Genomic DNA, 24,950 nt, shown 5'->3' with positions numbered 1-24,950 from the left:
AGCAATACACACAACTATACCTTAAAGTGTTTGTATTCTTGCCATATATTTCTAGAACTTCAGATCAAGTAATTAATCAAAGATTAGTCAAAGCAAAGATTTTCAAAGATGCCTGTGACATTATTCATAATAGTATAAATTTAAAATATAAAATTTAAAAGGGGAAAGAAATGATCAAATCATTTTATGCTGAATACTATGCAACCGTGAAAATTGTGTTCAACCAACTTTTAGTGAAGTTGAGATGCATTCACAATACTGGGTGCATGTACATTATCCAACATGCTTAGGACCAAAAGTATATCAGATTTTGTTTTATTCATTTTTTGATTTACAATACTTTTATCTGGTCCTAGAGCTCGGTGATGAAGTTCTTGCCTACCATGCCCAAGACCATGATTCAATCTCTAGCAACACACACACACACACACACACACACACACAAAGAATTTGAATCAACTTTACTGGTCACTCATTCCCAATCGAAAGCATTGGAGTCTGAAGTGCTGCAAATTTTAAAACTTTTTAGGCACTGAATTAAAACTTCGTATATTGTAGCATTTGTATTTTTTAATCTCAGTTGTTTAGATTAGTAAATTCCAAAGTTAAATGAAGACCTAAATATAAATGCAGTACTATTTAGTTCGAAAATGGTATTACATCTGGAGGGAAAGATTGGACGGAAATACATTAAATCTTATTGTAATGGGTTGCTTTGAGCATTTCTTGATCATTGTAAACTAAATGTGGAACAGAACACATTATACTGTGGTTTCGTTTGAGTTTAGTTTTAATAAATGCATTCAAGTCGATATATTGTAACTGCATGATGAGTATCAGCAACCCAGACAGTATCTAATATAAAGCGGGTACTCAATCATTGTTAAACTAATGAACGACTGGCTGGATGTGAGACAAATAGGATGATGGAAGTAAGAATGGGCAGGTAGTTGAACAGTTCATCAGAGTACAGTAAAATTGCTCTCTCCTGGAGTTTTCAGGAGACACGAGGGGCTCTTCTAGTGACAGACTTGGAATCCACCTCTTCTGAGACTAAGAAGGATGCTGAGCTGCTTCTTAGATGCACAAGCTCCCTGGGCCCCCACCAGGTATCGACGTACCCCACCAGATACATGTTTGTTTCTATCCCTCTCTTGAAGCAGAGAAAGTCAGGGTGACTCCGTCCCAGAAACAACCACATTTTTCCTGCGTTCTCATCACACTTTGGCAGGAGAAGCACTGTAGATCACAGTGCCTGACTCCCCAACTGATGCAAGGGTAATAGATATGTATTCTTCATCCTCTCCAGCACCATTGTGACATAAAATCTGGTCTGAGTTTAAACTTGCTTAGTCTTATGAATTAGAGGGAGGAAGCGTAATTCACTTTTATTGTGTTGATTATCGCTTGCATCAGATTTGGGGTTCTTCTGTGGATATTCATAACACCATTATTATTCCCTTAAAATTCCTGGTGGTTGTTCACCCCATGGACTCAAATGGCATTTCTCAGTTTCAAATGTCTACAAGTGGTCATAGATAACATCTCCAAACTACACTGGCTGCTTGCAAAGGTGGGTGTCTTGAGAACCAGGCAGTGCTGTGTTTCTGTTCTCTGAGCTCTACAACTTCAGACCCGCTACTGAGTTTCTCAGAAATTCAGTTTATTCATCAAAAGAAGAGCTACTATCACTTAGGCTGTAGGATAATTGAGAAAATAAACATTCAAGTGCTATGTGGAATACATTTAGTAATGGAAGCTATCATTATCAACAATTCTTTTGCAAAGAAATCACTCACTGGTCTCGTTTCAAACTATGTTTTTTATATAAATCTTCAACACTGTTCAAGAAATTTCTGTTTTTGATGTTGGGATTATTGTTGGCATGGCAACTCCCTATGTAGAAAAATAACTTCACAGGGAGCCTCAGCCATAAATTATAAAAGGCACCAACCATAAAGAATATGGTAAGCTATAAAAATAAGACACCTATGCAAATATTTCTTGAAAACTCATGAGACAGGATTTAAATTATGGGATAGATATTCTCAAGCTTTTCACATTGAAAAGATAAAAAATATAAGTTTCCACTGGTTTTATAAAACGTACTGAAAGTATCAGCTAATAACAGCTGCACTCAACTGATGAACTCTTAAATGCATGCAAGGGAAACCTTCCCCTTGAGCTTTCTGCCAATATCCCATGAAATATACCAAGTCCTCACATTGAAAGACCCACCTTAAAACAGACCCTGCCTTTGTCCTCCTCCTTCTAAGACACAGTTAAGTCTCCATCAAGGCAATTATCAATAACCACAGTATGCAGTTAACCCAGTGTTATCTCAAACATTTTGGTGATTTTCCAACATCAAATATACACTCATGGCTTCAAACTAAGAATTCAGATAAACTATTAGAACGATTTTAGAAAACAGGTACTATCATACCTACTCACATTCAATGCAACATAGACAATCAACATACAACTTTGTGGTTCAGCCTAAAACACACACAACATCAGTTACTTTTCTGACCAAGTTGGAGGCCCCTCTTAGTGGCTAGATATTTTCATATTTTCTCACCCTATAAGAAAAATAACTTGTCTTGTTATTGCTCAGTGGACTGCCCAAAACCAAGACAGTAGACCTACAAGGAAATTGAAACACACAACACAAACACACACACACACACATGCAAAAAAAGTGTACCAATGTTTTAGACTAGTTCTAAAACTACTCTGTGCTTTTTGGCCTGTATAAGTCAGATAAACTGTCCACATTGATCTAATTCTCTCAATAATTGCTCAATTCTCCAATTTATTGCTCGAACGTAGCCAAATTTCTCCCCGTGGACAGGGAAGATATAATGAGAGCCTGTGACTAAAATGTGCCAGAATTGTACTTATTATCACAAGTAAGGCAAAGGCCATGAGAGAGGATACGGGCATGGGAGGTCTGGAGTCCTGAGAGTGGGCACGGTTGGGAGTGTACAGCTTAGACTCCTGTGGCCACAGAAATGGTAATGCCTCCCTCTGCTTCCTATTTCAGGGTTGTGCAATCCCAGCTGGATCAACTTCACTCCAAGGTCAAATCTGAGGGTACAGGACCAGCCTCCTTTTAAAAGACTCTGCCACCATGAGCAACCCTCATCACTGGTGGCCACATCCTGTCACAACCTCTGCTGCCAGGAACTGTGGATACCTTTTTGACTTACAGGATACTTCTCAAGTAAGACGGCCCCTGGGAAGTCATCCGCTTGCCATATGAAGCCATTTTAGTAAGTGCTGCAGCAGTGGACACGAATCTGCCATCCTTTCTGCATTCCTCCACAACAGCTAAATCTCTCACCCACCCATGCTGAATCGGTGGACATGGGAAACGTCCACCAGGGAGGGCAAGGGAGAAGCTGGGTGGAGAGAGGAGCCCTGGCAGATGGGGAGCAAGGTGATGCAGACAGAATAGAAAGCAGGGTCGGCATCATTTGCACTTGTATGTGGTCATTATTATCAATATCCAGTATGCCCCAGGCACCAAAAAGCCAAAATCAGCACCTCTTCCAGGGGATGCATAGAGCTAAATAAAATCATCAAATAACTGTGTGTTTCAAAAAGAAAGTGCAAAAGGGGTTGAATATTCTCGTCCCAAAATAGTGATTAATGCCTGAAGTGATCAGTATGCCAGTTGCCCTAATCAGGTCACAACACAGTATGTACATGTGCAAAGTGACCACACTGTGCCTTTCTGTTATGTGCAAATACTTTGAATTACAAAAGGAAAAATATATTTTAAGGATCATCAAAATTATCTAATAACTAAGCATTTTTACGTTCTGGAGAATGAAGCATGGATTTTATGGGGAATCAAAACAAGTTTCCTCCAAGAAAGAACGCTCCAGGTTCTAACACACAATAGTGGGTGTCCCCTAAAGATGGGGTGATGGTGAGGAAAAGAAAAGGAGAAGGGAAAGGAGAGCGGGAAAGGCTGTGCAAAGACGGCACGGTATCAGACTGGCGTTTCCCAAACTTCGGTAGTCTAATTCTCTGATTCTTTGAGGCTGTGGCTTTGGCTTCCATGGCCTCATAGAGGGATGGAGAGACCGCACTTCTAAAAACATGCAGAAGAGGCCCAGTGTCGGGGTGATCAGTCCAAAGGCCAGAAAGTCAAGAGAAAAGAGGATCTGGGAAAGGGCCAAGTGGGCAGGATGGGATATCTTAAGGAATGCAGGCTAGGAGAGGGAAGCCACAGGACCTCCATCTTCTTTGTTCCCAACAAACAACCTTCCTGAGAGTTCCAGTCTCCCGGGGAGACGTGTTTTGCAATATGTCAAGTGTAAGTGAGAGGAAAGGTGTTTATGGACTTCAGGACTGCTAGTGCCAAAAAGCAGAGCTCCTCCATCGCAGACAGCCCATTAACAACCCATGTTTATTGGTTAAAATGTTCTGAATTTAGCACGCCTTTGTCAGCAAAAGCAATTGATCTTGGCCAGTTAATTTGGCTGGTTTTACAGACTGAGGCCTTACCGCTTCTCCAAGATTATCCCACAACACTGTGTGGCTACCTCCTCTTGTCAGCAATTTCCAAGAACCTTGAACCTATAGGTTCTTAAAACAGATTATTAAAACAAAACAAAACATTTCCTATTGGCACCTTTACCTTTAGTCTTATAACCTTGAAGATGAGTTCTAGAGAAATGCCTGTGCCAACTGCCACCACGTTTCCTGAATATTTCAATGAGCAATTGTGTGTTACATGGGCAAGATAGACAGAGAGATACATATATACATGGATGACATACATACATACATATATATAATAAGTATATGGATGACAGATAATAAATAGATGATACATAATTTACAGATAGATGACATATGAATGATAGATAGGTGATAGATGGATAGGAGATAGACAGTCAGATAGATAGATACATAGATAGATAGATAGATAGATAGATAGATAGATAGATAGATAGATAGATAGTTAGATACAAACAAGTAATAGAACCTCAAGCTTAAACCAAAGGAAGCTTTAACAAATGTTCAACATGCTTTAGACTCAAGAAATAATCATTGCTATGTTTTAAAACTAGCACAGTACTTATATCAAACACGTCTTATAAGAAACATATTCTAATATGACCCAGACAAATGTATGGAACAGTTAAGGGAATGCAAATCATCACTCCCCTGATTAGTATCGGTCTCTGGATGTAATCCTCTTGGCTCTTATTTATGGAGTGTAAATGGGGCTGATATAGTTTAATGGGTGATGATAAAACTCTGAAGTTCCTAAGTGAGTCACGATGATATTCACACCTAAAAATGTTGGACTCTTTGCTTCTGGAATGGGTGGGAGGGAAGAGCTGTGCAGGCCTCTCCAGATATCATCAAAGGGCAGCATGTCCTCAACCGTCTGGAATGCCATGCATACTGCCCAGACTAAACCGGGATATAAAGTCATATGCAAAGCATTTGTTTCATTAGCTAAGGCATCCATCTCAGTCAGATGAAGTGCCTTTCTGGTGGTCTGCCTCTGTCACCACATCACAAAAACACAGTTACACAGATCTTCCAAACAATCGGAGAGGATAAAAGGGGGACTGGACTTACCATGCAAGCCACACAGCACTGACAGTATCTCACCTGAGAGAAGGGTCACTTTAATCAGCCATCGGCCATAGAATATATAAGGGATAGTTGCCACACACTCAACACCAGAGCAAATAGCAAGCAAAGGATAATGGGACAGTGGACTACAGTGAGTATCTCAGTCAAGGGTGGATTGGCTAGCCTGAAGGAGCTGGCTGGTCACAGTGTAGAAGAGAGAACATTACTGTCTCTTAATGTACTACATGGAAACAGACCAGGGAAGAGGAGGGAGAGAAGATTGCAACCACTGCCGAGCACATGGTGGTAAGCACTAAGGACATGGAGATGAACATACCAAGGATGGCATGCCCTCCGCTGCAACTAGCAGAGAAACAGGAAAATAAAGCAGTAACTGGGACATACAAAGCCATTTGTCTTACTGGATGTACATAAATACATACTTGGAGACAGGGAAAGAGGAAGCGGGAGACAGAGACAGAGACAGATGGATGGGCAGAGTGGGGGCAGAGGGAAGGAAGGAAGGCAGATAAGCTAGTAAGTTATAACCATAGCACCTCAGTAATGCAAATAAGGAAAGACTGCCACTTCTGCCTGAGGGAACATGGGGCGCACAGGAAAGTGGATTAGGGTAGTTATGACAACTTAGAAAGCTTAACTCTCTCCAAATGAACAAGGCAAAGCATGGACAAGGACAGCAGATGAGCAAGAGAATAATGAGGGTGGGCAGGGAGCACTGATGGCCCAGTGTTCTAAACATGCGTGTGTGTGTGTGTGTGTGTGTGTGTGTGTGTGTGTACACATGTACAGACCCATATGAACATCTCTATGCAATGTCAAAAGCATGTTAGCATGTGCATGTTGATGAGCATGGATCACACATATGCACACACATCTCTGTTGCTGATAACTGTGGATGCCTCACTACCCCCACCTGCTCAAACTTGTCACCTAAGTTCACAGCCAGTCACCTAATATCAACACTTGTGTTTCTTCCTCTGCTGCGGAGAAGTACTTGGTTATCTGAGTGGCAGCTGGAAATAACAGCCAACTGTGACCCTTCCAGAGACAGTTCTCAGTCAATGGTTGACGGGAACTGGCATAAGTGCATCTCAGGCCCCAGCCCTCTGGAATAAAAATTCTGAGGCACGAAGTTTATACAGGCTTCAAGAGGTTCCTAGACAAGACTAAGATCTACCTACAGCAGTGGCTCATTGAGGTCCTGGTTTTTCTGTGTTCCTGTAACAAAACTCCACAGGTTGGGTAATTTATAAAAAACAGAAACTCAGTTTTCACAGTTCTTAAGGATTAAAATAAACACACACACACACACACACACACACACACACACACACACAATGAGGCACCCAGTTTGGCTGGTGAGAGCTGCTCTCTGCTCTCAAAACAGTACCTCTAGCTGCATCCTCCCGAGGAGAGGAATTCTGTGTGCTCACATAGCACAAAAGAGGGAAGGGTAAGAGAGGTCAGACTCCTATCTCCTGGGCACTTACAAATCCTCCCATAATAGCAGCTCCTTGCCACCTAATGGACTCCCCAAGCACCAACTTGACAGCACTACCACAATGGAAATGAATTTTAAATACATGATTATGGGGCAAGGTGGGGGCAGTGCTCAGGTCCTGGTACTTGGCAGTGTACCCTCAACTGGGTACCAGCCTTCCTTATCTCCCATATAGACTCATAAACTACCTACATTAAGTTGTTTGCCTCAGGGTCTGTTTCTAGCAAAATCCAAATTTAAATATGCAAATGTGTTTTCATGTTAGTGTTTATGGCCATGCTCATATATGTTTGCATAGTTATTTGTATATTCATGCCTATATGTATATTTAAACAGACTGTTAAAATACAGACTATGTGCACACAAGTATGCAGCCACATAAATACAGCTGCCCCTCCATATCCGTGGGTTATACAACTGTGGATCCAATCACTTACAGATTCAACTGTCTATACGGACCATATCAAATGTTTTTGTCATTATCCCCCCAATACTTGAGTAAAGTAATTGTTTACATCATTAGAATACAACATAATAAAATTTACATATCATTTGCTTTGCTTTAGGTCTTCTAAAACAATGATTATCGTCTAATGATTATCTTAAGTATACAGAAGGGTTGCATAAAGAACTTAAACATCTTCTGATCTCAGTGTTCACAGGAGATCTGAAATCAATCTCTAACAGATTCTGAGAGAAAACTAATATGATATACATGTTTGAATACACAAGCATACTATACTTGCGTTACTCTATATGCAACATTAGCACTTACCTTTCTGTTAAAATAAAACACATGGTCCTCCTCTGTAGGGGAAGCCTACAGACTAATGCTCTGAATGCCCTTCCAACTTCCACTCCCTACCCCATCCACTCTACCCATAGAACCTCTTCAGTCAAATGTTCTAGCTCCCAGTGGGTCTGGTTAAAACTTCCCAGCTCTACCCTCTTGTTTGTTAAGAGGTTTCCTCACATCTTTGCTCACTTTACACGTCAAAATTCTCAGCCCAGCTGCTGAGCAAACCTGGCAAGCAACAGAGTGAGACCACAGGTTTGAAACTTTACACTCACAAGCAAATATCCCCACAGCCACCATACCCGAGAAAGGGCCATCAGCTACCCAGACATCACTTTCTCTTTCATGTTTTAAAAGTTAACTACATGAAAAGAGAGCAAAAGGGAAGAATTTTAGAGCCAGGCCATTTCAACAATGAGCCCCTGGAATAAATGTTTATATCTTAAACTTGTATTCAAGAAAAGAATAACTGCTCTGAGCTGCCCGGTATCCTAGCACACAACACACCCTGTCCTCAAGCATGAGTCCATCCTTTCTCCCTTTTATTCTAATAGTCTAAACCAGTGGTTCTCAACGTTCCTGATACTGAGGCCCCTTAATACAGTTCCTAGAGTTGTGGCGACCCCCAACATAAACTCATTTCTTTGCTACTTCATAACAATTGTAATTTTGCTAGAGCTATGAAGTGTAATGTAAATATCTGATAGGTAGGAGATCTTATATGTGACCCCAAGGGGTTGCCACCCACAGGTTTAGAACCACTGGTAAAGACTGGCAATGAGGATCAGAACCAAAGCCACTAGTTGCACTGTAAGTGATGAGGACAGCAAGAAGAAGTAGAAGGAAGCTAGGGCCACAGGCGCAAAGGAAACTGGATTAACGTGCGGGAAGGGATAGACATTACAGGTCTGTAGAGAAGCAGCTAAACAGGAAAGCTTGGGCAAATGTCAACTGGAAATGCAAAGAGGACTTCCCGGACCTGAGCCTGGCCCTCAGTGTGTTCCATTCCGCACGCACTGAATTTAAAAACACACAAAATCCACACGCCTCAGTATGGTTAAGTCTGTGACCCCTGTACACATAAACTCATTTCCAGCCCCAGTTCTGGAAACTTCTGACTGACATCATTGGCAAAACTACAGAGGTTTCTCATCCTTCTTAGCACCTGCCAAGTTTCTTCCCCACGGAGGGTTGACTGTTTGACTTTGGCACACCTTTTGCAGAAAGACAATTTGTTCATGCATGTATTTACTATTTCCTATTGAAATCTGCCTTGGTTTTCCTCCACCTATTCCCAAAAACTTGACACACAGAAAGAAAGAAAGAAAGAAAGAAAGAAAGAAAGAAAGAAAGAAAGAAAGAAAGAAAGAAAGAAAGAAAGAAAGAAAGAAGAGGAAAGACAGGGGAGAGAGGGAGAGAGGGAGGGAGGGAGGGAGAAAGGAAGAAAGAAAGAAAGAAAGAGAGAGAGAGAAAGAAAGAAAGAAAGAAAATGTTACATAGTCCATTATGGAAGGAAAAATAATCTAGAGACAGGCAATTTTTAACAAAAAGTAGAAATTGCTAATATAAAAAATAAGATAAAGCTATTTACCTATAGTAAGAGAGAAAACAGAAGATTAAGAGAATGCACAAGCTCGTGTTTGTTTTCATTAGGAGGCTTCTTTTGTGTTTGTAATACATTGCATGAATCCTCTGATTTTTCTATCTAGATATATGCATACGTATCCCTCTTCCTCCCCTGCTCCCTTCCTTCCTTCCTTCCCTCCATACAGACACCATCACATGAGCCTGGTCACATCTACTCTGACATGGACTCAAGATTGAGTGAGCATGTGCTGCAGGAGGAAACTTAGAAAAGACTTCCGGAGACCTGTGACTCCCGGGGCTTCCCATGCCTCTGCTTTAGTAAGACCAGGATGGCAGCATTCCTTGTGTATTTCCTTCTACTATGCAAAGATGCATCTGTGTCACCAGTGACTTGGGAAATGTGTGCTCTAGCAATACATGCTGTGCTACTAACTGTATTACTAACAGTATATGCTGTAGTAGCTCCTACTGAGAATAACCTGGAGCAATGACTGAACACCAGACTCCCCGTCACCACCATCACCACTGGTTTTACATCTGGCTTAAAATACATTAATTTAAAAATTCCCTTTAAAATCAGAGCACAGGCCAAACTCTTTTCCTCTCTCTTACACATGCTTGAAAAGATGGGTCTATGGGTGTCTCATCAATTTCTGCCATGAGCCTGTTATTTATGAGCAATTTCCACCCATCTATTCCCAACAACCATAGATGACCAGCCTTCACCTCACCCCACAGAGCACATTGATATCTTCATTCTTTTCCCACTTTGCACTAAAACAAAAGCTCCCATGGCAAGAAGCCCCTCTGCTCCGTGAAACAGAAGACCTGTGGTCTTCCCCAAATAGGGGTGGAAGGACTCCTCTATTTGAGGGGAAAGTAGATCTTAATGAAAAGCCAGTTTGGTCTCCAGAGGATGCTGCTCAAGGTCTGCTGACAGTGATGATTATACAGTTGAGGATCTAGTAGGGCAAGGCCAGAGGTGCTGCTGAACATTCTGGAATGAATGCATGCAAATGGGTCCATAGCACAGAACCCCAGGCCAGAAGGTCAACATCACCAGAATTGAGAATCTTGCCCCACTTGGAGTGGGGTTTTTCCTTGGCTCTGCATCATGAGAGCCTGAGTAGAGAGAATAAAAGATGAGTCTGCTGTTAATGAAGGCAAGAAGCAGTTAGCCCTGAGGATCATATGGTCAACGTCGTCGCAGTACTTACAACGCAGGAACACTTGACGCATTTGCTTCCTTCTGGCTGGAATTCTTCTCCTTCTTGGTACTGCACACCTTCGAACACACAGCCTGGAAAGCAAAGAACTTGCAATTAGGACAACAAACTTCATTCTGCGTGGCATGATCCCTCCACCTTCTGATTTGCCATCTCCCAGCTGTACCTCTCCCTCTACCCAGTAGAAATCCCCTTTGATCACAACATCAGGCATAATTAAAAGGGGGAAAAGATACAATTCAGGTGATTGGCACGTTGACACAGGTCCAGAAACCCTGAAGATGCTAGGAAACAACCGACAGAGGAACTTGAGTCAGCCCATGGCCAGCAGATGCGCTACAGTGAGTCATGCAGTGAGACTTCGGAGCTACAGCAGAATGGTGCTGACCACAGCCAGGGGGACGAACTCCAGAGAGGTCAGAAGAGGCCAAAGCAAGGCCGAGGGAGGGAGGGTTGAGATGAGAAAGAGCAGATGCCTCTGTAGGCGGCCACTTGAGTACCAAGAATTACTCAGCCTAATCCTGGCCCAGCATGCCCCTGGCTCCCACATCACCTTCCAATACTGCAGAAAAAGAGCTCTGTCTCTCTTTCCACAGACAAGGAAAACACAGCAGGTGACTGAGTTGTGATTTCAACCTGGTTTTGATACATGTGATACCTATACAGAGGGTCATGCACACAGGCAGTGATGTGCTGGGACAAGACAGTGTGTGCCCTATGGTTTTCTGCTCCACTCTGTGTGTTAATGGGCTGTGGCCCCTGCCAAGTTTAGCTCAGAAAGGCTCTCACCTGCAGGAGATGTTTCAGGACAGTACTTACTCTAAGTGACATGAGACACAGGCTAGCAAGCAACTGGGTCACACCAGCCACAAGACTGTCAGCAAATGACAAAACCACTTCCTTCAAGACTGTCCTCATAGTAGACAATGTTGGAAGTAGAACTACCTATGGTAAGCTTTGGAAGGACAGAGAAGTTCTCAAGACAATGTTGTAAGAAATCACCAAATTCTCCTAGGAACTAATTCCTGATGAAGCAGAATGAACATTGTTCTGGCTGACCTGGAACCTGGTCCTACCAATCTTCACACTCTTTGCTCAGTAGAAAGATATGAAGATAAGTGCTGAATCCAAAATATAGAAGCCAAGTAAAGGCAAATGCAAGTGATGTCCCAGGGATAAGATCTCTTTTTAAAGTTATACCCATAGCTAACAATCAGCTGTCTCCTCGCTGTTCTGGACGATTTTGAAGATTTTGGTAGCACGGTTTTCCCTGTGGCTGTGTCTCAGCACCATTCATAATGACAGATATTTAATGGCCTATTTCCAAAGGACATTCCTAACGAAATGTCTTCAGTTCTTTCCCATGTTTACACCTCTGACTCTGTCATATGGCTTGCCACAAAAATCTATATTTGACAACTTAAACAACAGAATTTAAAATAATTCTATTTTCTTCACCCCTGCTGTCCTTGAGCAATACTCAGACTACAATGAAGGAGCAGACAACCAAGAATGCCCTGAAATTCATTTCAGGAGGAAACTGGCCACATGTTTGTCATTACAGAGAATGCCAGTCTGATCAATGGCAGATGCCAGTCCTTCTGAATTACCAGGGTAAACACCCCAAGGCTTTCCTTGACTGTCCCTATCTAGACCCCACTGAGGCTTCCCTCCAAGACAAAGGATGAGACATTCCGGAGATGGTTCCTCCTGAATCTTCCAATTTGCATCCCAAACAGGGTCACTGGAATTCAGGAGAGGGAGCAAAGCTGATAGCTAATCGCATCCCCAAGGCTCCAGGACTGTCAGTCAGGGGAAGTGTGTGGCACTGTCATGATCATTTTTAAATACTTGCCTTCCAGGGCACCAGAACAATTCTCTGGGCATTGATGGGGTAGGCTGTGTGACTTGATGGGAGGAAAGAGAAGAAATCTGATTCTGGCCCCATCCATGGCCCTTGGCCACCAAGGCCCTCATAGTCACTGGGTCTGATTTCTTGTCCTACGGACAACACCTTGTACATCCTTGGATGGCAGTGAGGACTGCAACATGTCCAAGAATGGGGCTCAACTCCCTCCTTCCTGGGAACCGAACCCAGCGTGCAGTGACAGAAACAAGGAAACTTTACTCTGAAATAAACGCACCCTGCCAACTGCATGCTTAGGTTTCAAAGGCAACCTAAAAACATGACTATCTCTCAGTGGCAGGGTATTGTTTATATACAGGGAAAGGTGTTGAGTTCCAAGGAACCCTTTATGTTACCCCAATATTACATTGCTCCTTGAGCGCTCCTGAGACTGTGAGGAGGACCCTGAATTGATTCTTCATTGATAAATCAACTGTTTACTCACTAAAACTATACAATAATTTATAAATTATTAGCTGCATACAGAAATTACCCACTAGCCCACCCCTCCCACTGCCTTGAATATTCAAATAAAATTTGCTAGGATGCAGCCTAGGTAATAACATTTTTTCCACATACAGTCTAAAGAACTGATAATATGACTGAATAAATCTCCTTTAGGATCAAAGGACATGCTACCACAGTTCAAATCACCTAGCACACTCAAAAGGAAAAGTTTTCCAACAAACCCCTGATGATGCAAAGCAGTTGGCTCATGGAATTGGTTCACTTATCATCAGTTTTTTCACCTGTGTAAACTGAGCAACTATCAGTTTCCTAGAAACCCTAAAGTGAAACAAAGCTGGATAAAGACCTCTCAGGACATGAAGAAAACTAGAAGCAAGGGAAACTACCAATGGGTTTTCAGTGGGACTGGCATGTACAAGGAGAGAGCCTGAGACCATCTCTGCAGAACACCCCACACGAGGCTTCTGCTGTCTCCAAAGAGCAGCCCGGCCCTTTGCACGCTACCCCACAAAGCAGAGAGCAGTAGTTGTCGAGTATCATCACTAGTGAGGAGACACAAAACACCTGTCTGAGACTATTGGCCACAGGCTTAAGAGATCAGGAAAAACATCTCTCACCTCAAAATCCCCAAGCTCTCAAGAGAGAGCAAGAGAAGACACAGGAGCCCTCCCCACCACCAGCAGAAAAGGCTTCCTCTGCTGTCAGCTTGGAATAAGGACCCTCTCCAGAAAGACAGAGGGCCCAACTTGTTAAACCACACTGAAAACTGAAACCGACAAAACTCCAAACTAAAGTCATGTGGGACACAGCTCTCAGCTTTCAGAAAACATCTGGTCACCTCATCATCGTGACACGCTCTGGCCGAGGTATTGCAATAGGAAATAGTAAAAAAACATTCTGAATGCAAGCAGAACCACAGTCCTTCCTTCCAAAACAAGCATTACCTGTGGCCCTGAGTGGAAAGCAGGCCTCTGAGCTTGGGGAGTCCACAAGCCAAGACCTACAGCACATAGTCCCACTCATGATGGGCACACAAGAGCCCAACAGATATTGCCACTGGAAGGAGTTTCCTCTCCAGGATCTTTATGTGCACAGATGTAAAGTGGGGTCCAGTCTGGGGGAGAGAGGGAGAGGGATGCATTGTTGACAGAACATAGCAACCTCCACAACAGGGCAGCATCAGGAAGCCCATCCAAAAGCTTCCCTTCTTGAGCATTACCTGGACAGGTAGGGCAGCAGGTTCCTGGATGATCTGAGGGGTTTTTACAATGAACAACACAGCGCACCTCAGACTCTGTGACAACGCCCTCCTGAAATACAAAATGTTACGAGTCAGCCCAGGGTTGCCACTTGAGTTACTTCTTTGGGGAAGCAGCAGGATGAATCCAAATCCCCCAAGAGCAGGATTGGCTGTTGGGCCTCAAAGGCAGTGACATGTATGAGGCAAGGCCCAGCTCACCAGAAAGGATGCTTTAGACCTTGATATACATGTACTGACTATTGTCATTTGTCATATCCCTGTACTCAGCCTTTGGTCCTGTGTTTTCTTCCTGTAAATCTACTTAAAAGGACCTCCTTGGGCAGTGACCCTCTGACATCTTGGTTGGTCATTCATAATTGTTTTAAGTCATCTGTAGTGACTGCTTCCTAACACTTACTGTGCTGCCAGCCATTAACTACAGGATCAGCAGGCCTGGACTTGTGTCCAGAAAAAAACACAACTGGGAAAATCCTTAGCACCTTATAGAAAGAGTTGCCAGCTCCATACTCTTAAAAGAGCCACTTGGCCTCCAGGAGAACCTCAGACTCAGTTTCCTCCAGCAGTAAATGAAAAGATTCAAGAAAATTATTTCTAAGTTCACCTTAAGTATGTCAAAACAGATAGTGTAGGTTCAAACAATGAAATCAGGAGCACCGATAGCAATCTGATATCAGGGCAGTGATATCTAAATGATTATTGAAACTTTGGACTTTTGATCATATGTTGCTTCTTTTGAAATGGGGTCTCAGGTATCCCAAGAGGTCTTGAACTGACACAGAACGACCTTGAACTTCTGATTCTTCTTCTTCCACCTCCTAAGCACTGGGATCACAGGTGTGCACCACCATGACAAGTTTCAGGAGAAAGACTTTTGACATTAATTTTTAGTCCTAGCTGAGTTCCCTCTGTAATCCCTACTCTCCTTTTTCTTAATGAATCCATGCTCTTATTAGTTTGATCTGAGATTGAATCAAGAGTAGCACAGGCTGAAGGTACACACCACAATCTCACAACAAAACCATTTTCTTCAATGTGTCTGCCCTACAGCATCCAACTTAACAATGGGCATTGTATACTAAATATTTTTGCATCATGCCAGGCTTGAAGGCAGCACTACTAGGTGAATTTATTACATCATTTATCACACTTGGGGGAAGGGATCCACAAATAGACACTTAAAATGTGTTCTTTAGTGCTATGGGTTAGGGTCAATTTTCCTTCAGTGGCTGCTATCGAAATGGAGACCTCAGGGTAATTCTCAGCATGAATTGGTCATATGTGACCTCCAGATTTTCCTCTTCTAGTTAGAAATTAGAAGTGGGAAAAAAATGTAAAACTTTCATCATTAGAACTCCTCTGGCACAGAATATAACAAATATATAGAATTCTATGCAAATGGAAAAGGACAAGATTATTAGGCTTTTTGTCACCTGCCCAGTACCTAGTGCATCTCCTAGAAGCACCTTAATGAGTCTCTCTCTCTCTCTCTCTCTCTCTCTCTCTCTCTCTCTCTCTCTCTCTCTCTCTCTCTCTCTCTCTGCTCATCACCTCCCATCTCTCTCTATCCCCTTTCTACAGAGGTGTGGAGAGCACACTGACTCCTCTGTTACTGATTTTGTGTGCTGGAAAGAGACTATAGCTTTGCTTACTTCATAACAACATAAGTGCCTCATAAGTGCCAGAAAGGCCTGCATCCTTCTATGAGGTCTCATTCCCTAACGAGGGTATTAGGAGGCAGGAACAGGAAGATATTTGCTGCAAATATATCCCAGGGGATTGGTTTCCTGCTTGTTGAATGGGGTGTAAGTGAAGAGCAGGCCCAAAAGGTGAGATTCATCTTTGGAAGGGAACAAGCCCTCCCTCCCAAACCTTCTGCAGCATTCTGCACTGGAGCATCTCTTCAGCTCCAGTAATGATGTGCTCTTGGGGTGGGGGTGGGGGGCTCCACTGATAGGCAGGATGATAGACAATAGGGGGCACTCTTCATGAGAGGAAATACCCATATATAAGGTCTTCCATTTAATTTAAAGACTACCTTCAACCATTCAAGACAGAAACATTGGCTGTCATCTAAGCAACCTGAGGATCTGTAAGACCTCAGAACTGATGTGCACAGTGTTATTCAGGATTCCTCAGCATTCATTATAAGCTTATTTAACAAACATTGTAACCAAGACTTTCAGAATATCCCCAGCAAAGACAGGAAATCTTATCAATGCAGGAGCAGGGTGGACCTGAAAATGTTGACAATGATGTGGACTTTGATGTTGTCATTAAAACTCACTGCTCTTGTATCTCTGTGACTTGAGTCTGATTAAGCTTACAATCAAAAGTATACTTGGTGTTTATTGATTCAACTTATATCATTTTTACCTACTGTTTACTTCACATACAGCTTACTACATAAATAAGCCAAAAAATGAAATAAATAGGTCTAATGATCGAGAATGCCTATTGTGCACTAAAGCCTACAGCATAATAAAACCATGCGTGACTTTACAGAATTTAGATTTCAGAAGCAAAGTGTCAACATCTCAGATAAGGTCCGAGACAACATCCAGTATCCTACTCACCTTCCGGTCCTCCTCTGACTGTAAACACTTGTGGTGAGAGCGGCAAACAGTTTGGAATACAGTAACTTAACAGTATCTTCATAAAAATAATACATTTGAAGGTATTTAAAATCAGATGAACATTTCTTTTTTGAGCATAAGAAGCATACATTTATTAAGGAAAAGTGAGGAAGAACACCAAAGGGTTGGAGGGGCGTCAAGAAAAGAATATTCTATAATTACTGTATTTTTAAATTTACTGTGTGTGGGGGGGGCATGATATGTATATAGGGCCATGAATGCTGTGTGCAAACGTGGAGGCCAGCTTCGGAGTCTGTTCTCTCCTTCTGCGCAACTGCAAGAATTCTGAGGATTGAACTCAGGTCACAGGACTTGCACGGAAAGCACAAACCCCATCTCCCTCCAAGCTACTGTCATTTTTGATGCAGTATTTCTGTACAATAAGGAAAAGAGTACAAGAATTTTGGCTGTTTGGTTCATCTTACCGGGTACAACATTAGAGCCACGTGGAGCAACTGCTCCCTGGTGAACTAAACAAAGATCAACAGTGGACTCCATACGTGCTGAACCTGTGATTCTTTTTTTTTTTTTTTTTTTTTTGGTTTTTACGAGACAGGGTTTCTCTGTATTGTTTCGGAGGCTATCCGTCCAGCCCGGCCTTGAACTCACAGAGATCCGCCTGCCTCTGCCTCCCGAGTGCTGGGATTAAAGGCGTGCGCCACCACTGCCCGGCGAACCTGTGATTCTTATACTGGTCGGGTTAAATCCGTAAGCTACATTATTTAATTTCTTCATTTGAATAGAGTTTACAACACAGCTCCTGCTCAAAATCTTTTTCAATCAAAGGATAGAGTATCTCATCCGAAAGAACCTCTCTTCTGCTAACAAGAATTCATGCTTTGCTCAAGGATGATTTCACAGGACTATATGAGCTTCCTCAGGGACACACACATCTTCCCCGCACTTTCCAACCTAAGAGTAACGGTGGTGTAATGGAGGTGGCCAATTCTGCTGGGTGTTTCTAGTCTTATTCAATACCTACTGTGTACCTGTCTCCTTCTGGCTAATGTCACAATAAATAATACACGGATAGAGTTGTCCCCCCATCCTCTCTTTCTGGACTTTTAGGGGACTTTCCGTGTTATCTGAAAGTGGTGACTGAGGGGGAGCAGAGAAGTTGGGTTTTACCTGGCACTGCCGCAGGACACATGGCTCACCGGGGCTTTGCCATCTGGAGGAGCTGTTATAGGTTCTTCCTTCATGGGTACAACCTGGAGAGGAAGAGAAGAAGCCAAAGATGAGTGTGATTCCTCTCTCTTTGGAACAGAAGTATGTATGTCATGTGACATGTAAGGCTAGCTCCTTGGCAATGTTTTCTTTCCTACAACACACATACATCTGCTTGGCACACAATCACATTAAATTTTTCACTACTGCATGCATTAACCTCACAGACTATATTTTCAGATAGAAAACCATATACAACTCTCTAGGCAAACATAAATAAAATTATTATTTTATTTATGTTTTATCAAATATGAGAATACCATATCTAAAAATACTGCAGTGAAAGAGAATTTGGCATGAGAGTATAAGAATTAAAAATTGCTGAATGTTAAGACAGCAGTATAAAACATTGTGGGAAATATAAAAGCGTGAATTAAAATATAGAGGTTGATACAAAATTCTAGTAACTATGACATTCACTAAATCAAACTTTCCAAGGCTTATTTCACACCTCAAAGAGCTATGCCTTCCTATTTCACTTTTGTTTACTCTTAGGTAGTAAATTTAAACAAATCTGAAATTACTAATGCATGGGTTATTACATGCTGAGTTAATAGGAAAAACAAAATTCATACTAATTCATTGGCAAAAACAGAAGTTAGAGGCTAGAGATCCTCAAAAGAGAACAGTTTGGCTTAAGTCCCTGGGAAGAAGCCAAGGAAGTAACAGAAGAACATAATTCATTCAATCTGGATTCAGAGTTTACCAACAGCATCCTCTATGCTGTGGCCTAGACTTGCTGTTGAGATGAACATGGATACACCTATCGTCACTGTTTCCTTAGAAGCCCACTAGATGAGAGATTTACCACAATACAGAAAAGGGAGAACATGTGCCATGAGAGCATTGTTACAAAATAAAAGGGCTGCCCCTCTGCTACAGAGGTGAACTTCTGATACCCTACTCAGCCTCAACTCCATCAGTGGACCTTGTTCAAAAGAGGAAGAACTCACCTTCTTCCAGGAGCTCTTTCAAATAGCACCACGGCTAAGGGTTCTTAATTCATAGTAACAGAATAACAAAGGGCTTGTGGAATTTTCAACAGATGGTTTCATAAACTCAGATCCCTGACCTGAATTTCCGAGCATCACGAATGACTGAGAAAGCTTAGTGATTCTTTGCTCTCCGGTGCCTTCCACATCAAATGACTGAAGTGCACGGCTGATTGGAAACATATCTGGGCATTGCTTTCACTATATATTTTTTAATTTCCTCTGCGTGGAGTGTTACAGAGATAAAGTGTTCAACCACAAGAACCTTTAGCATACTGCAAATACATATGCCAAACCAAGGATGAATACAGAACATTTTCAACAATGAAAAGCAATATAGAATGATTTGGGCTAGCATAAATCTCACTGAGCAAATGCATAAGCAGCAACATGCCATGTGCCTGTCTGATCTACTAATACAGGCTTGTTTGGATAATAAATAAGTTGTTCCAAGTGATGGAAACAGAGAAATCAGAGAACCAAATCTCATTCATACTAAATCCAAGCAAATACAAAACGCCTGCCAAGTGGGCCAGTACAGTGGAGTTTTCTAGGTGTGCTATATATTTTCATCATCTGGATTAAAAAATGTAAAGACAGAGCAAAATTTTTTGCTACTAATAGAGCTCTTGCCTTTCCACATGGAGGCAGGAAACCTACAAGAATGGTCTCACAGACTTGGGAGGCCATGCAAACCCCCTCCCCTCACTCCCCACCCCCCACCCTCCCACCTCCCCACCTCCCACCCCCTACCCCTGCCAAGCAATGCCAGGCCATGTGCCGAGAGCTCCAGGAAGAACATGAAGTTGTACAGAGTATTCTGCTCTGAGCGGAATGGAGGCATCAGAACAAGCTGTCCACCACGCAGGGAACACAATAGTGTCTTTGGCTGCAGACAACTCTGTGGGGAGTCTGGTTTCTCCACTGTTTTTGAACACAGAAAGAAAAACTGGGCAATAACATTAGAAAATTAGACCAAGGTCAGATTGTGAGGGTTATTGCTGAACTTCCCTGCTAAGGAAGGTGTCTGTCTACAGTGCCTGAGTCCACACACTAGATGTCTCTGAATGATGGATGAAGCTGGACAACTGAGTAGGATCAAAATATGCTCTCACTAGCTGACTCCAGAGACTTTGACGCACTGGCCCTAGACATACCATTTCACAGGCAAGAGATTCTTGGGAAAATGATTACTAAAGACAAGATCTTCTTATTAGGGTCCATCCAGTTCTAAGACAAACACATTTTCTTAGAGCAAAACACCAATGAGCTTTGTGAAAACTCCAAGAAAACCTTAGCATTGCCCAGAAATGAATTGTCTCCTCTTGAGAAAATTTCTATAACAAATTCTATTGCCATAAAATTAGTGCTAACGAAAGATTAGTCAGGCATTCTCTTGCTGTCCGCCCAATTTAAAGTCTCACAGGACAAACTGCATTGTCTCTTATTAGACAGAATAGAAAAGCAGAGAAAAATTCCTGTCACATTTCCACAAAGAGCTTCTCTACTACCTCTAGTGAAAGAACACTTTGTTTTGTCTCCAATTCAGACCAATACTTTTATAAAATATTAAAAATGCCTTGTAAGGAGAGATTTATGTACCCGTAGTGCTGACTACACCCTTTTGGGTGTGGTCACAGGTATATAAACCGTGTAGGGGATAAAAGGGCTAGGGGGAGGAGACTCTCTCTCTTTGAGTTCCAGTTGTGGCCTGGAGAGCAGCGTTCAGACCTTTGGTTCTCATCTTTCTTGGCTTCTCACGTAAGTGATTTCTCCCTCAATAAAATATCATAGGACAACCCTATTTTGTGTAGCTTAATATTTCCACATTAATGCCTTATGGACCATGGGGGGCCTGTAGGGCATGTTCTGAGAATTAGTGTAAAATATGACATGAGTGTAGGGAACAAATAGAAGAAACAATACAAAATGTGCTAAAGTTCTGATATTTAGATCTAGAGGCAAACTTGCAGGTACACAGCTGTCTCCTTTATTTTCAAATGAAAAAATTTACACAGAAAGTCCAAAGTGACACTCAAATAAGAGGGAATTAAGTGTGAATCAAACTAGAATCCAGGTTCCAGGCGAAATCCATGTTTTCCACATCAAGGTCTAAACTTGTAATATTCTGCGTTGAGGAATTAATTGCCCCAGAAAAGAAAAAGTAAGCACCCTTCTCATAAAATTAAGTGTAATTTAAACAGTCATTAAACAAAAGAGAGAAGTCTGTAGAAGAATGCAGGGAAACCCTCAGAAATCAATAAAGTAGCATTTCTTTCTTAACATATATTTGTATGAATTTTCTAGAAGGAAATTTGCAAGTATTCATTAGTTTTCTGCAGACAATGAACAGTTTTTGAGGTACCACAAATTTTTGAATAAAAATATCAGGGCTGCAGTGGGACAAAGTGATTATTTTCTGATTAAAAAAAAACACACAATACGTTTAAACCACTACAGTACTCTTCACCACCCTTACCCCAGGGGATTCTGGCACCATGAGGAGACACTGCTAATTGTCACAATGGGGAATGAGAGAAGCTGCTGGTGTCTTATGGACACGTGCCTCAGAGATAGCCTAAGGCACAACACAGAATTAATCAAGGCAAAGGTCAAATATACCAAGATTGAGAAACCTCAGATTAAACTGTCATGCAGAGACCATATGTCTAAAATAACATAAAAATAAGCCTATTTCATCAGTTCTCAAATGTGGGTCACGCCCCCCAAAGCCCATTGCAAAAGACAGATAGTTACACTATGAATCATCATCGTAGCAAAATTACAGTTATGAAGCAGCAGCAAAGATAATTGTATGGCTGAGGGTCACCACAACATGAGGAACTGTATTAACGGGTGGCAGGGTTTGGAAGGTTAGAACCACTGGCCTAACTGGTCACTTTCCTTTTGAGTGTGCTTTAGCTCTTTTAATAGTGTTTCAGAGTGAGAAAAAACTTCATAGTACTTCCTTCCTCACACAGAGCCTCGTAAGGAAGCTCTGCCTCGTCATTCAGTCAACTCAGAACACACATGGCAATGGAAACAGAACATAAATTAATTAAATCCACAGTGAAGCAATAAAACTCATTTTTCCTATTAGTTGCAACCTTTTTCAGTGGCCACACTGTTCCAAGGGAGAGAGAATGCCACATTTTCATCATTGTTATTAAAACAACTGCTAAAAATCACCAAGGCTATAAAAATGACCCTGGACCTGGAAAGAGCCCTAAGAGCTATGACTGCTTTCTCCATCTCTGTCTGAAATCCTCTCACTGCCCGTGCTAACTATGGTCTTCCCATTGCTATTAATGTATCCCCTGGCACCTTAAGCACTTCCCTGTTTCAGTCTCTTTCTCATTCCTAGAACTCCATAGAGGTTCCCAGAGTCACTTTTACAATGAACTTGACTGTTATTGAATGCAGCTCCTTGAGCCTCACCCAAGGATGCCCGCTTCCACCAACCCAGTGAAACCTGCCTTTCTCTTGCAGACGTCCCTGTGAGTGTTGGCTGTGCTTTCCTTCTCCAATGCTCCCCAGCTACCTTTACAGTCCCTTCTCTCTGCTCATGTACCAGGTCTCCTGACAGGCTCTCTGACTGAGTCTCCTGGCTGTCATCAGGCCCTTTTTAAGGCATCGTCAACAGCTGTCAGTGTTCAAAGTTTCCAGTTGAAACGTTGACACTTGATGGACCCTACTCAACCTGGCTGAAGTACAGAGGTGAATCGCATCCCCAGTTCCTCCAAATGTGGCCAGAAGAGCTCATTCTGTGACATCCACCTGGCCCTCTCGTCCTGAGAAACCCACATCTCATCCACTTTTTTGTATGCACCAATGGGCATACAGGTGATTCAAGGGTCAAACTCACTGCATCTAGGGAGCCAGTCTTGAAACTCACCTGCATAAAGTGGGCTTCTGTGCTTTCTCTGCACGCATAATGTGTAACCCTGGGTCCTCTGCAACCCTTTATATGTAGCAAGTACTTATTACGGGTTCAACTTCAGTGATATGAAACAGTGAGCACCTATGTACGGCTATCCCTACAAGCCACAAAAATAAACTCTAGCAAAGGTGACTATCTCCTGAGGCTCTTAGGCATATGGACCCAATTAAGTTTACCTCCCGAAAAGCAAAGTTTTCCTGGAATAATTCAGATGACTTAATTTCTAATAATGTGCCCTTTCTTTCCAAAACCTATTTTGGGCCCATAAACTATTGGTTTATTCTAAGGTTGTTTTATTGTTGTTGTTGATTTCCTTACTTGATTTTGTCAAGCATTTTTGTCATGTTTATTTAAATTAGCCCAGATTTGGGGTCTCTGAAGTCATTTCTTACTAGATGGCAAAAACAAAGGGTGCAGACAGACCTGCCATTCTTTACTGTTCCTGGTTTCCAACAGGGCACCCCCACCCTTGGCTTTGGTCAATAAGCCCCAAATTACCCCAGTCCAATACAATTTTTTTTAATGAGCCACTTTTCAGAACTTCTCCAGCAACATATGGAAGTATAGTCAGAGGGATAAGCATAAAGTCTAACTGGCCATTCAAGGGTTTAAGTCTTGTCCTTAAGAGTTCGTTTAACCCAGGTTTTATTACTCTTCGAGGCCATACCTGCATGGATCCTGCAGGCAATTTTGCTTATTTTTGTGGCTAATGGGACTTTTATGGCCAAGCCATTTCCTTCATCCCAAGAGAAGAAGTCAAACTCACAAACTGAGCTCCTAAGGAGTGCCGTGTGCCCCTCAATATAACATTCTTCTCATAGCCTTCTGTTTCGTATCCCAATCAGGGGTTCAATATGTGATCTAAATTAAGTAACACAATATATAACTAAAATGATGGAAAGCTATTATACTTAACTTTTGATGGCAGTATGAACAAAATCTCAAACACACAGAAATATCGGATGAGTAATAATTCAGTATACTTCACTTCCACATCTCCTACATGGATTTCTGGACTGTGTGATTATTAAAGACTATCAACTGATGAAATTTGGCTGACAGTCTCATGACTTCATACTATTATAACAATACAATATCCGGCCTTGATAAGCTGTGAACCACAAACCAATCGGGCTTCTACTCAATAAAATATACTTTTAGGCTCTCTATATGATTATAACAGGAAGGGAGATATATGATGCAGTAAGGGAAGAAAAGACTTGTGAGCTTCTTCCACAAGAGCCAAACCACCTATCCACGCAGTTGATGCACTCTGACTACAAACATGTCTATCTGTGGGACAGCGTGTTTCCTGATGCTAAGTGCCATTAAAGCAACCATCCCAGCATCAGCACCCCACTGTCAAGTATCAGTAGGAGGGGAAGAAGTTCCAGCTAAGCGGAGCAAACACAGAAAGAAACACAGTCATACTCAAGAGTGTATCCTGTGAAGCCATCAGTTTTTGTGTGTGTGTGTGTGTGTGTGTGTGTTTACTTTAATGCTGCATGAAAAAAGCCTCCAAGAGGAAAACTGAAAATTAATCCCTTTATGTAATTATGATAGATATGGCATTGTGCTTCAAGTCTTCCTCTGGGGATAACATGTAGCTCATAGAAAACACCACTAAAGAGATGTTTTGGTTCATTTTTAAACATGAGGGAACAAAGTAAAGGGAAAGACTTCATGCCAGTCACACGGCAGTTCTTTATGTCTCACCCTGAACCCAGAATCCATGATCTGCTTGGGCTGGTGGGCATGCTGGAGCTCAGAAAGTGGTACCTAATGAAG

The 24,950-nt window shown here is 42.1% G+C and overlaps 1 protein-coding gene across 3 annotated transcripts in view; it reads right to left on the bottom strand.

The window, feature by feature from the left end:
* Bmper (BMP binding endothelial regulator) overlaps positions 1-24,950 on the bottom strand; it is a 251,492-nt gene that overhangs the window by 176,459 nt on the left and 50,083 nt on the right. For all 3 annotated transcript variants that reach the window (XM_040729927.1, XM_040729928.1, XM_040729929.1), the window contains exons 4-6: positions 18,132-18,214; positions 14,329-14,419; positions 10,727-10,809 (exon numbers count right to left, since the gene is read on the bottom strand). In XM_040729927.1, the coding sequence (XP_040585861.1) occupies positions 10,727-10,809; positions 14,329-14,419; positions 18,132-18,214 (257 nt within the window). The remainder of the gene's footprint in view (positions 1-10,726; positions 10,810-14,328; positions 14,420-18,131; positions 18,215-24,950) is intronic.

This window comes from Mesocricetus auratus, unplaced genomic scaffold, assembly GCF_017639785.1.
Source record: "Mesocricetus auratus isolate SY011 unplaced genomic scaffold, BCM_Maur_2.0 Super-Scaffold_100022, whole genome shotgun sequence".
Lineage (NCBI taxonomy): Eukaryota > Metazoa > Chordata > Mammalia > Rodentia > Cricetidae > Mesocricetus > Mesocricetus auratus.
Note: the sequence above shows the minus strand (reverse complement) of the source record. Positions and strands in the feature narration are given on the sequence as shown.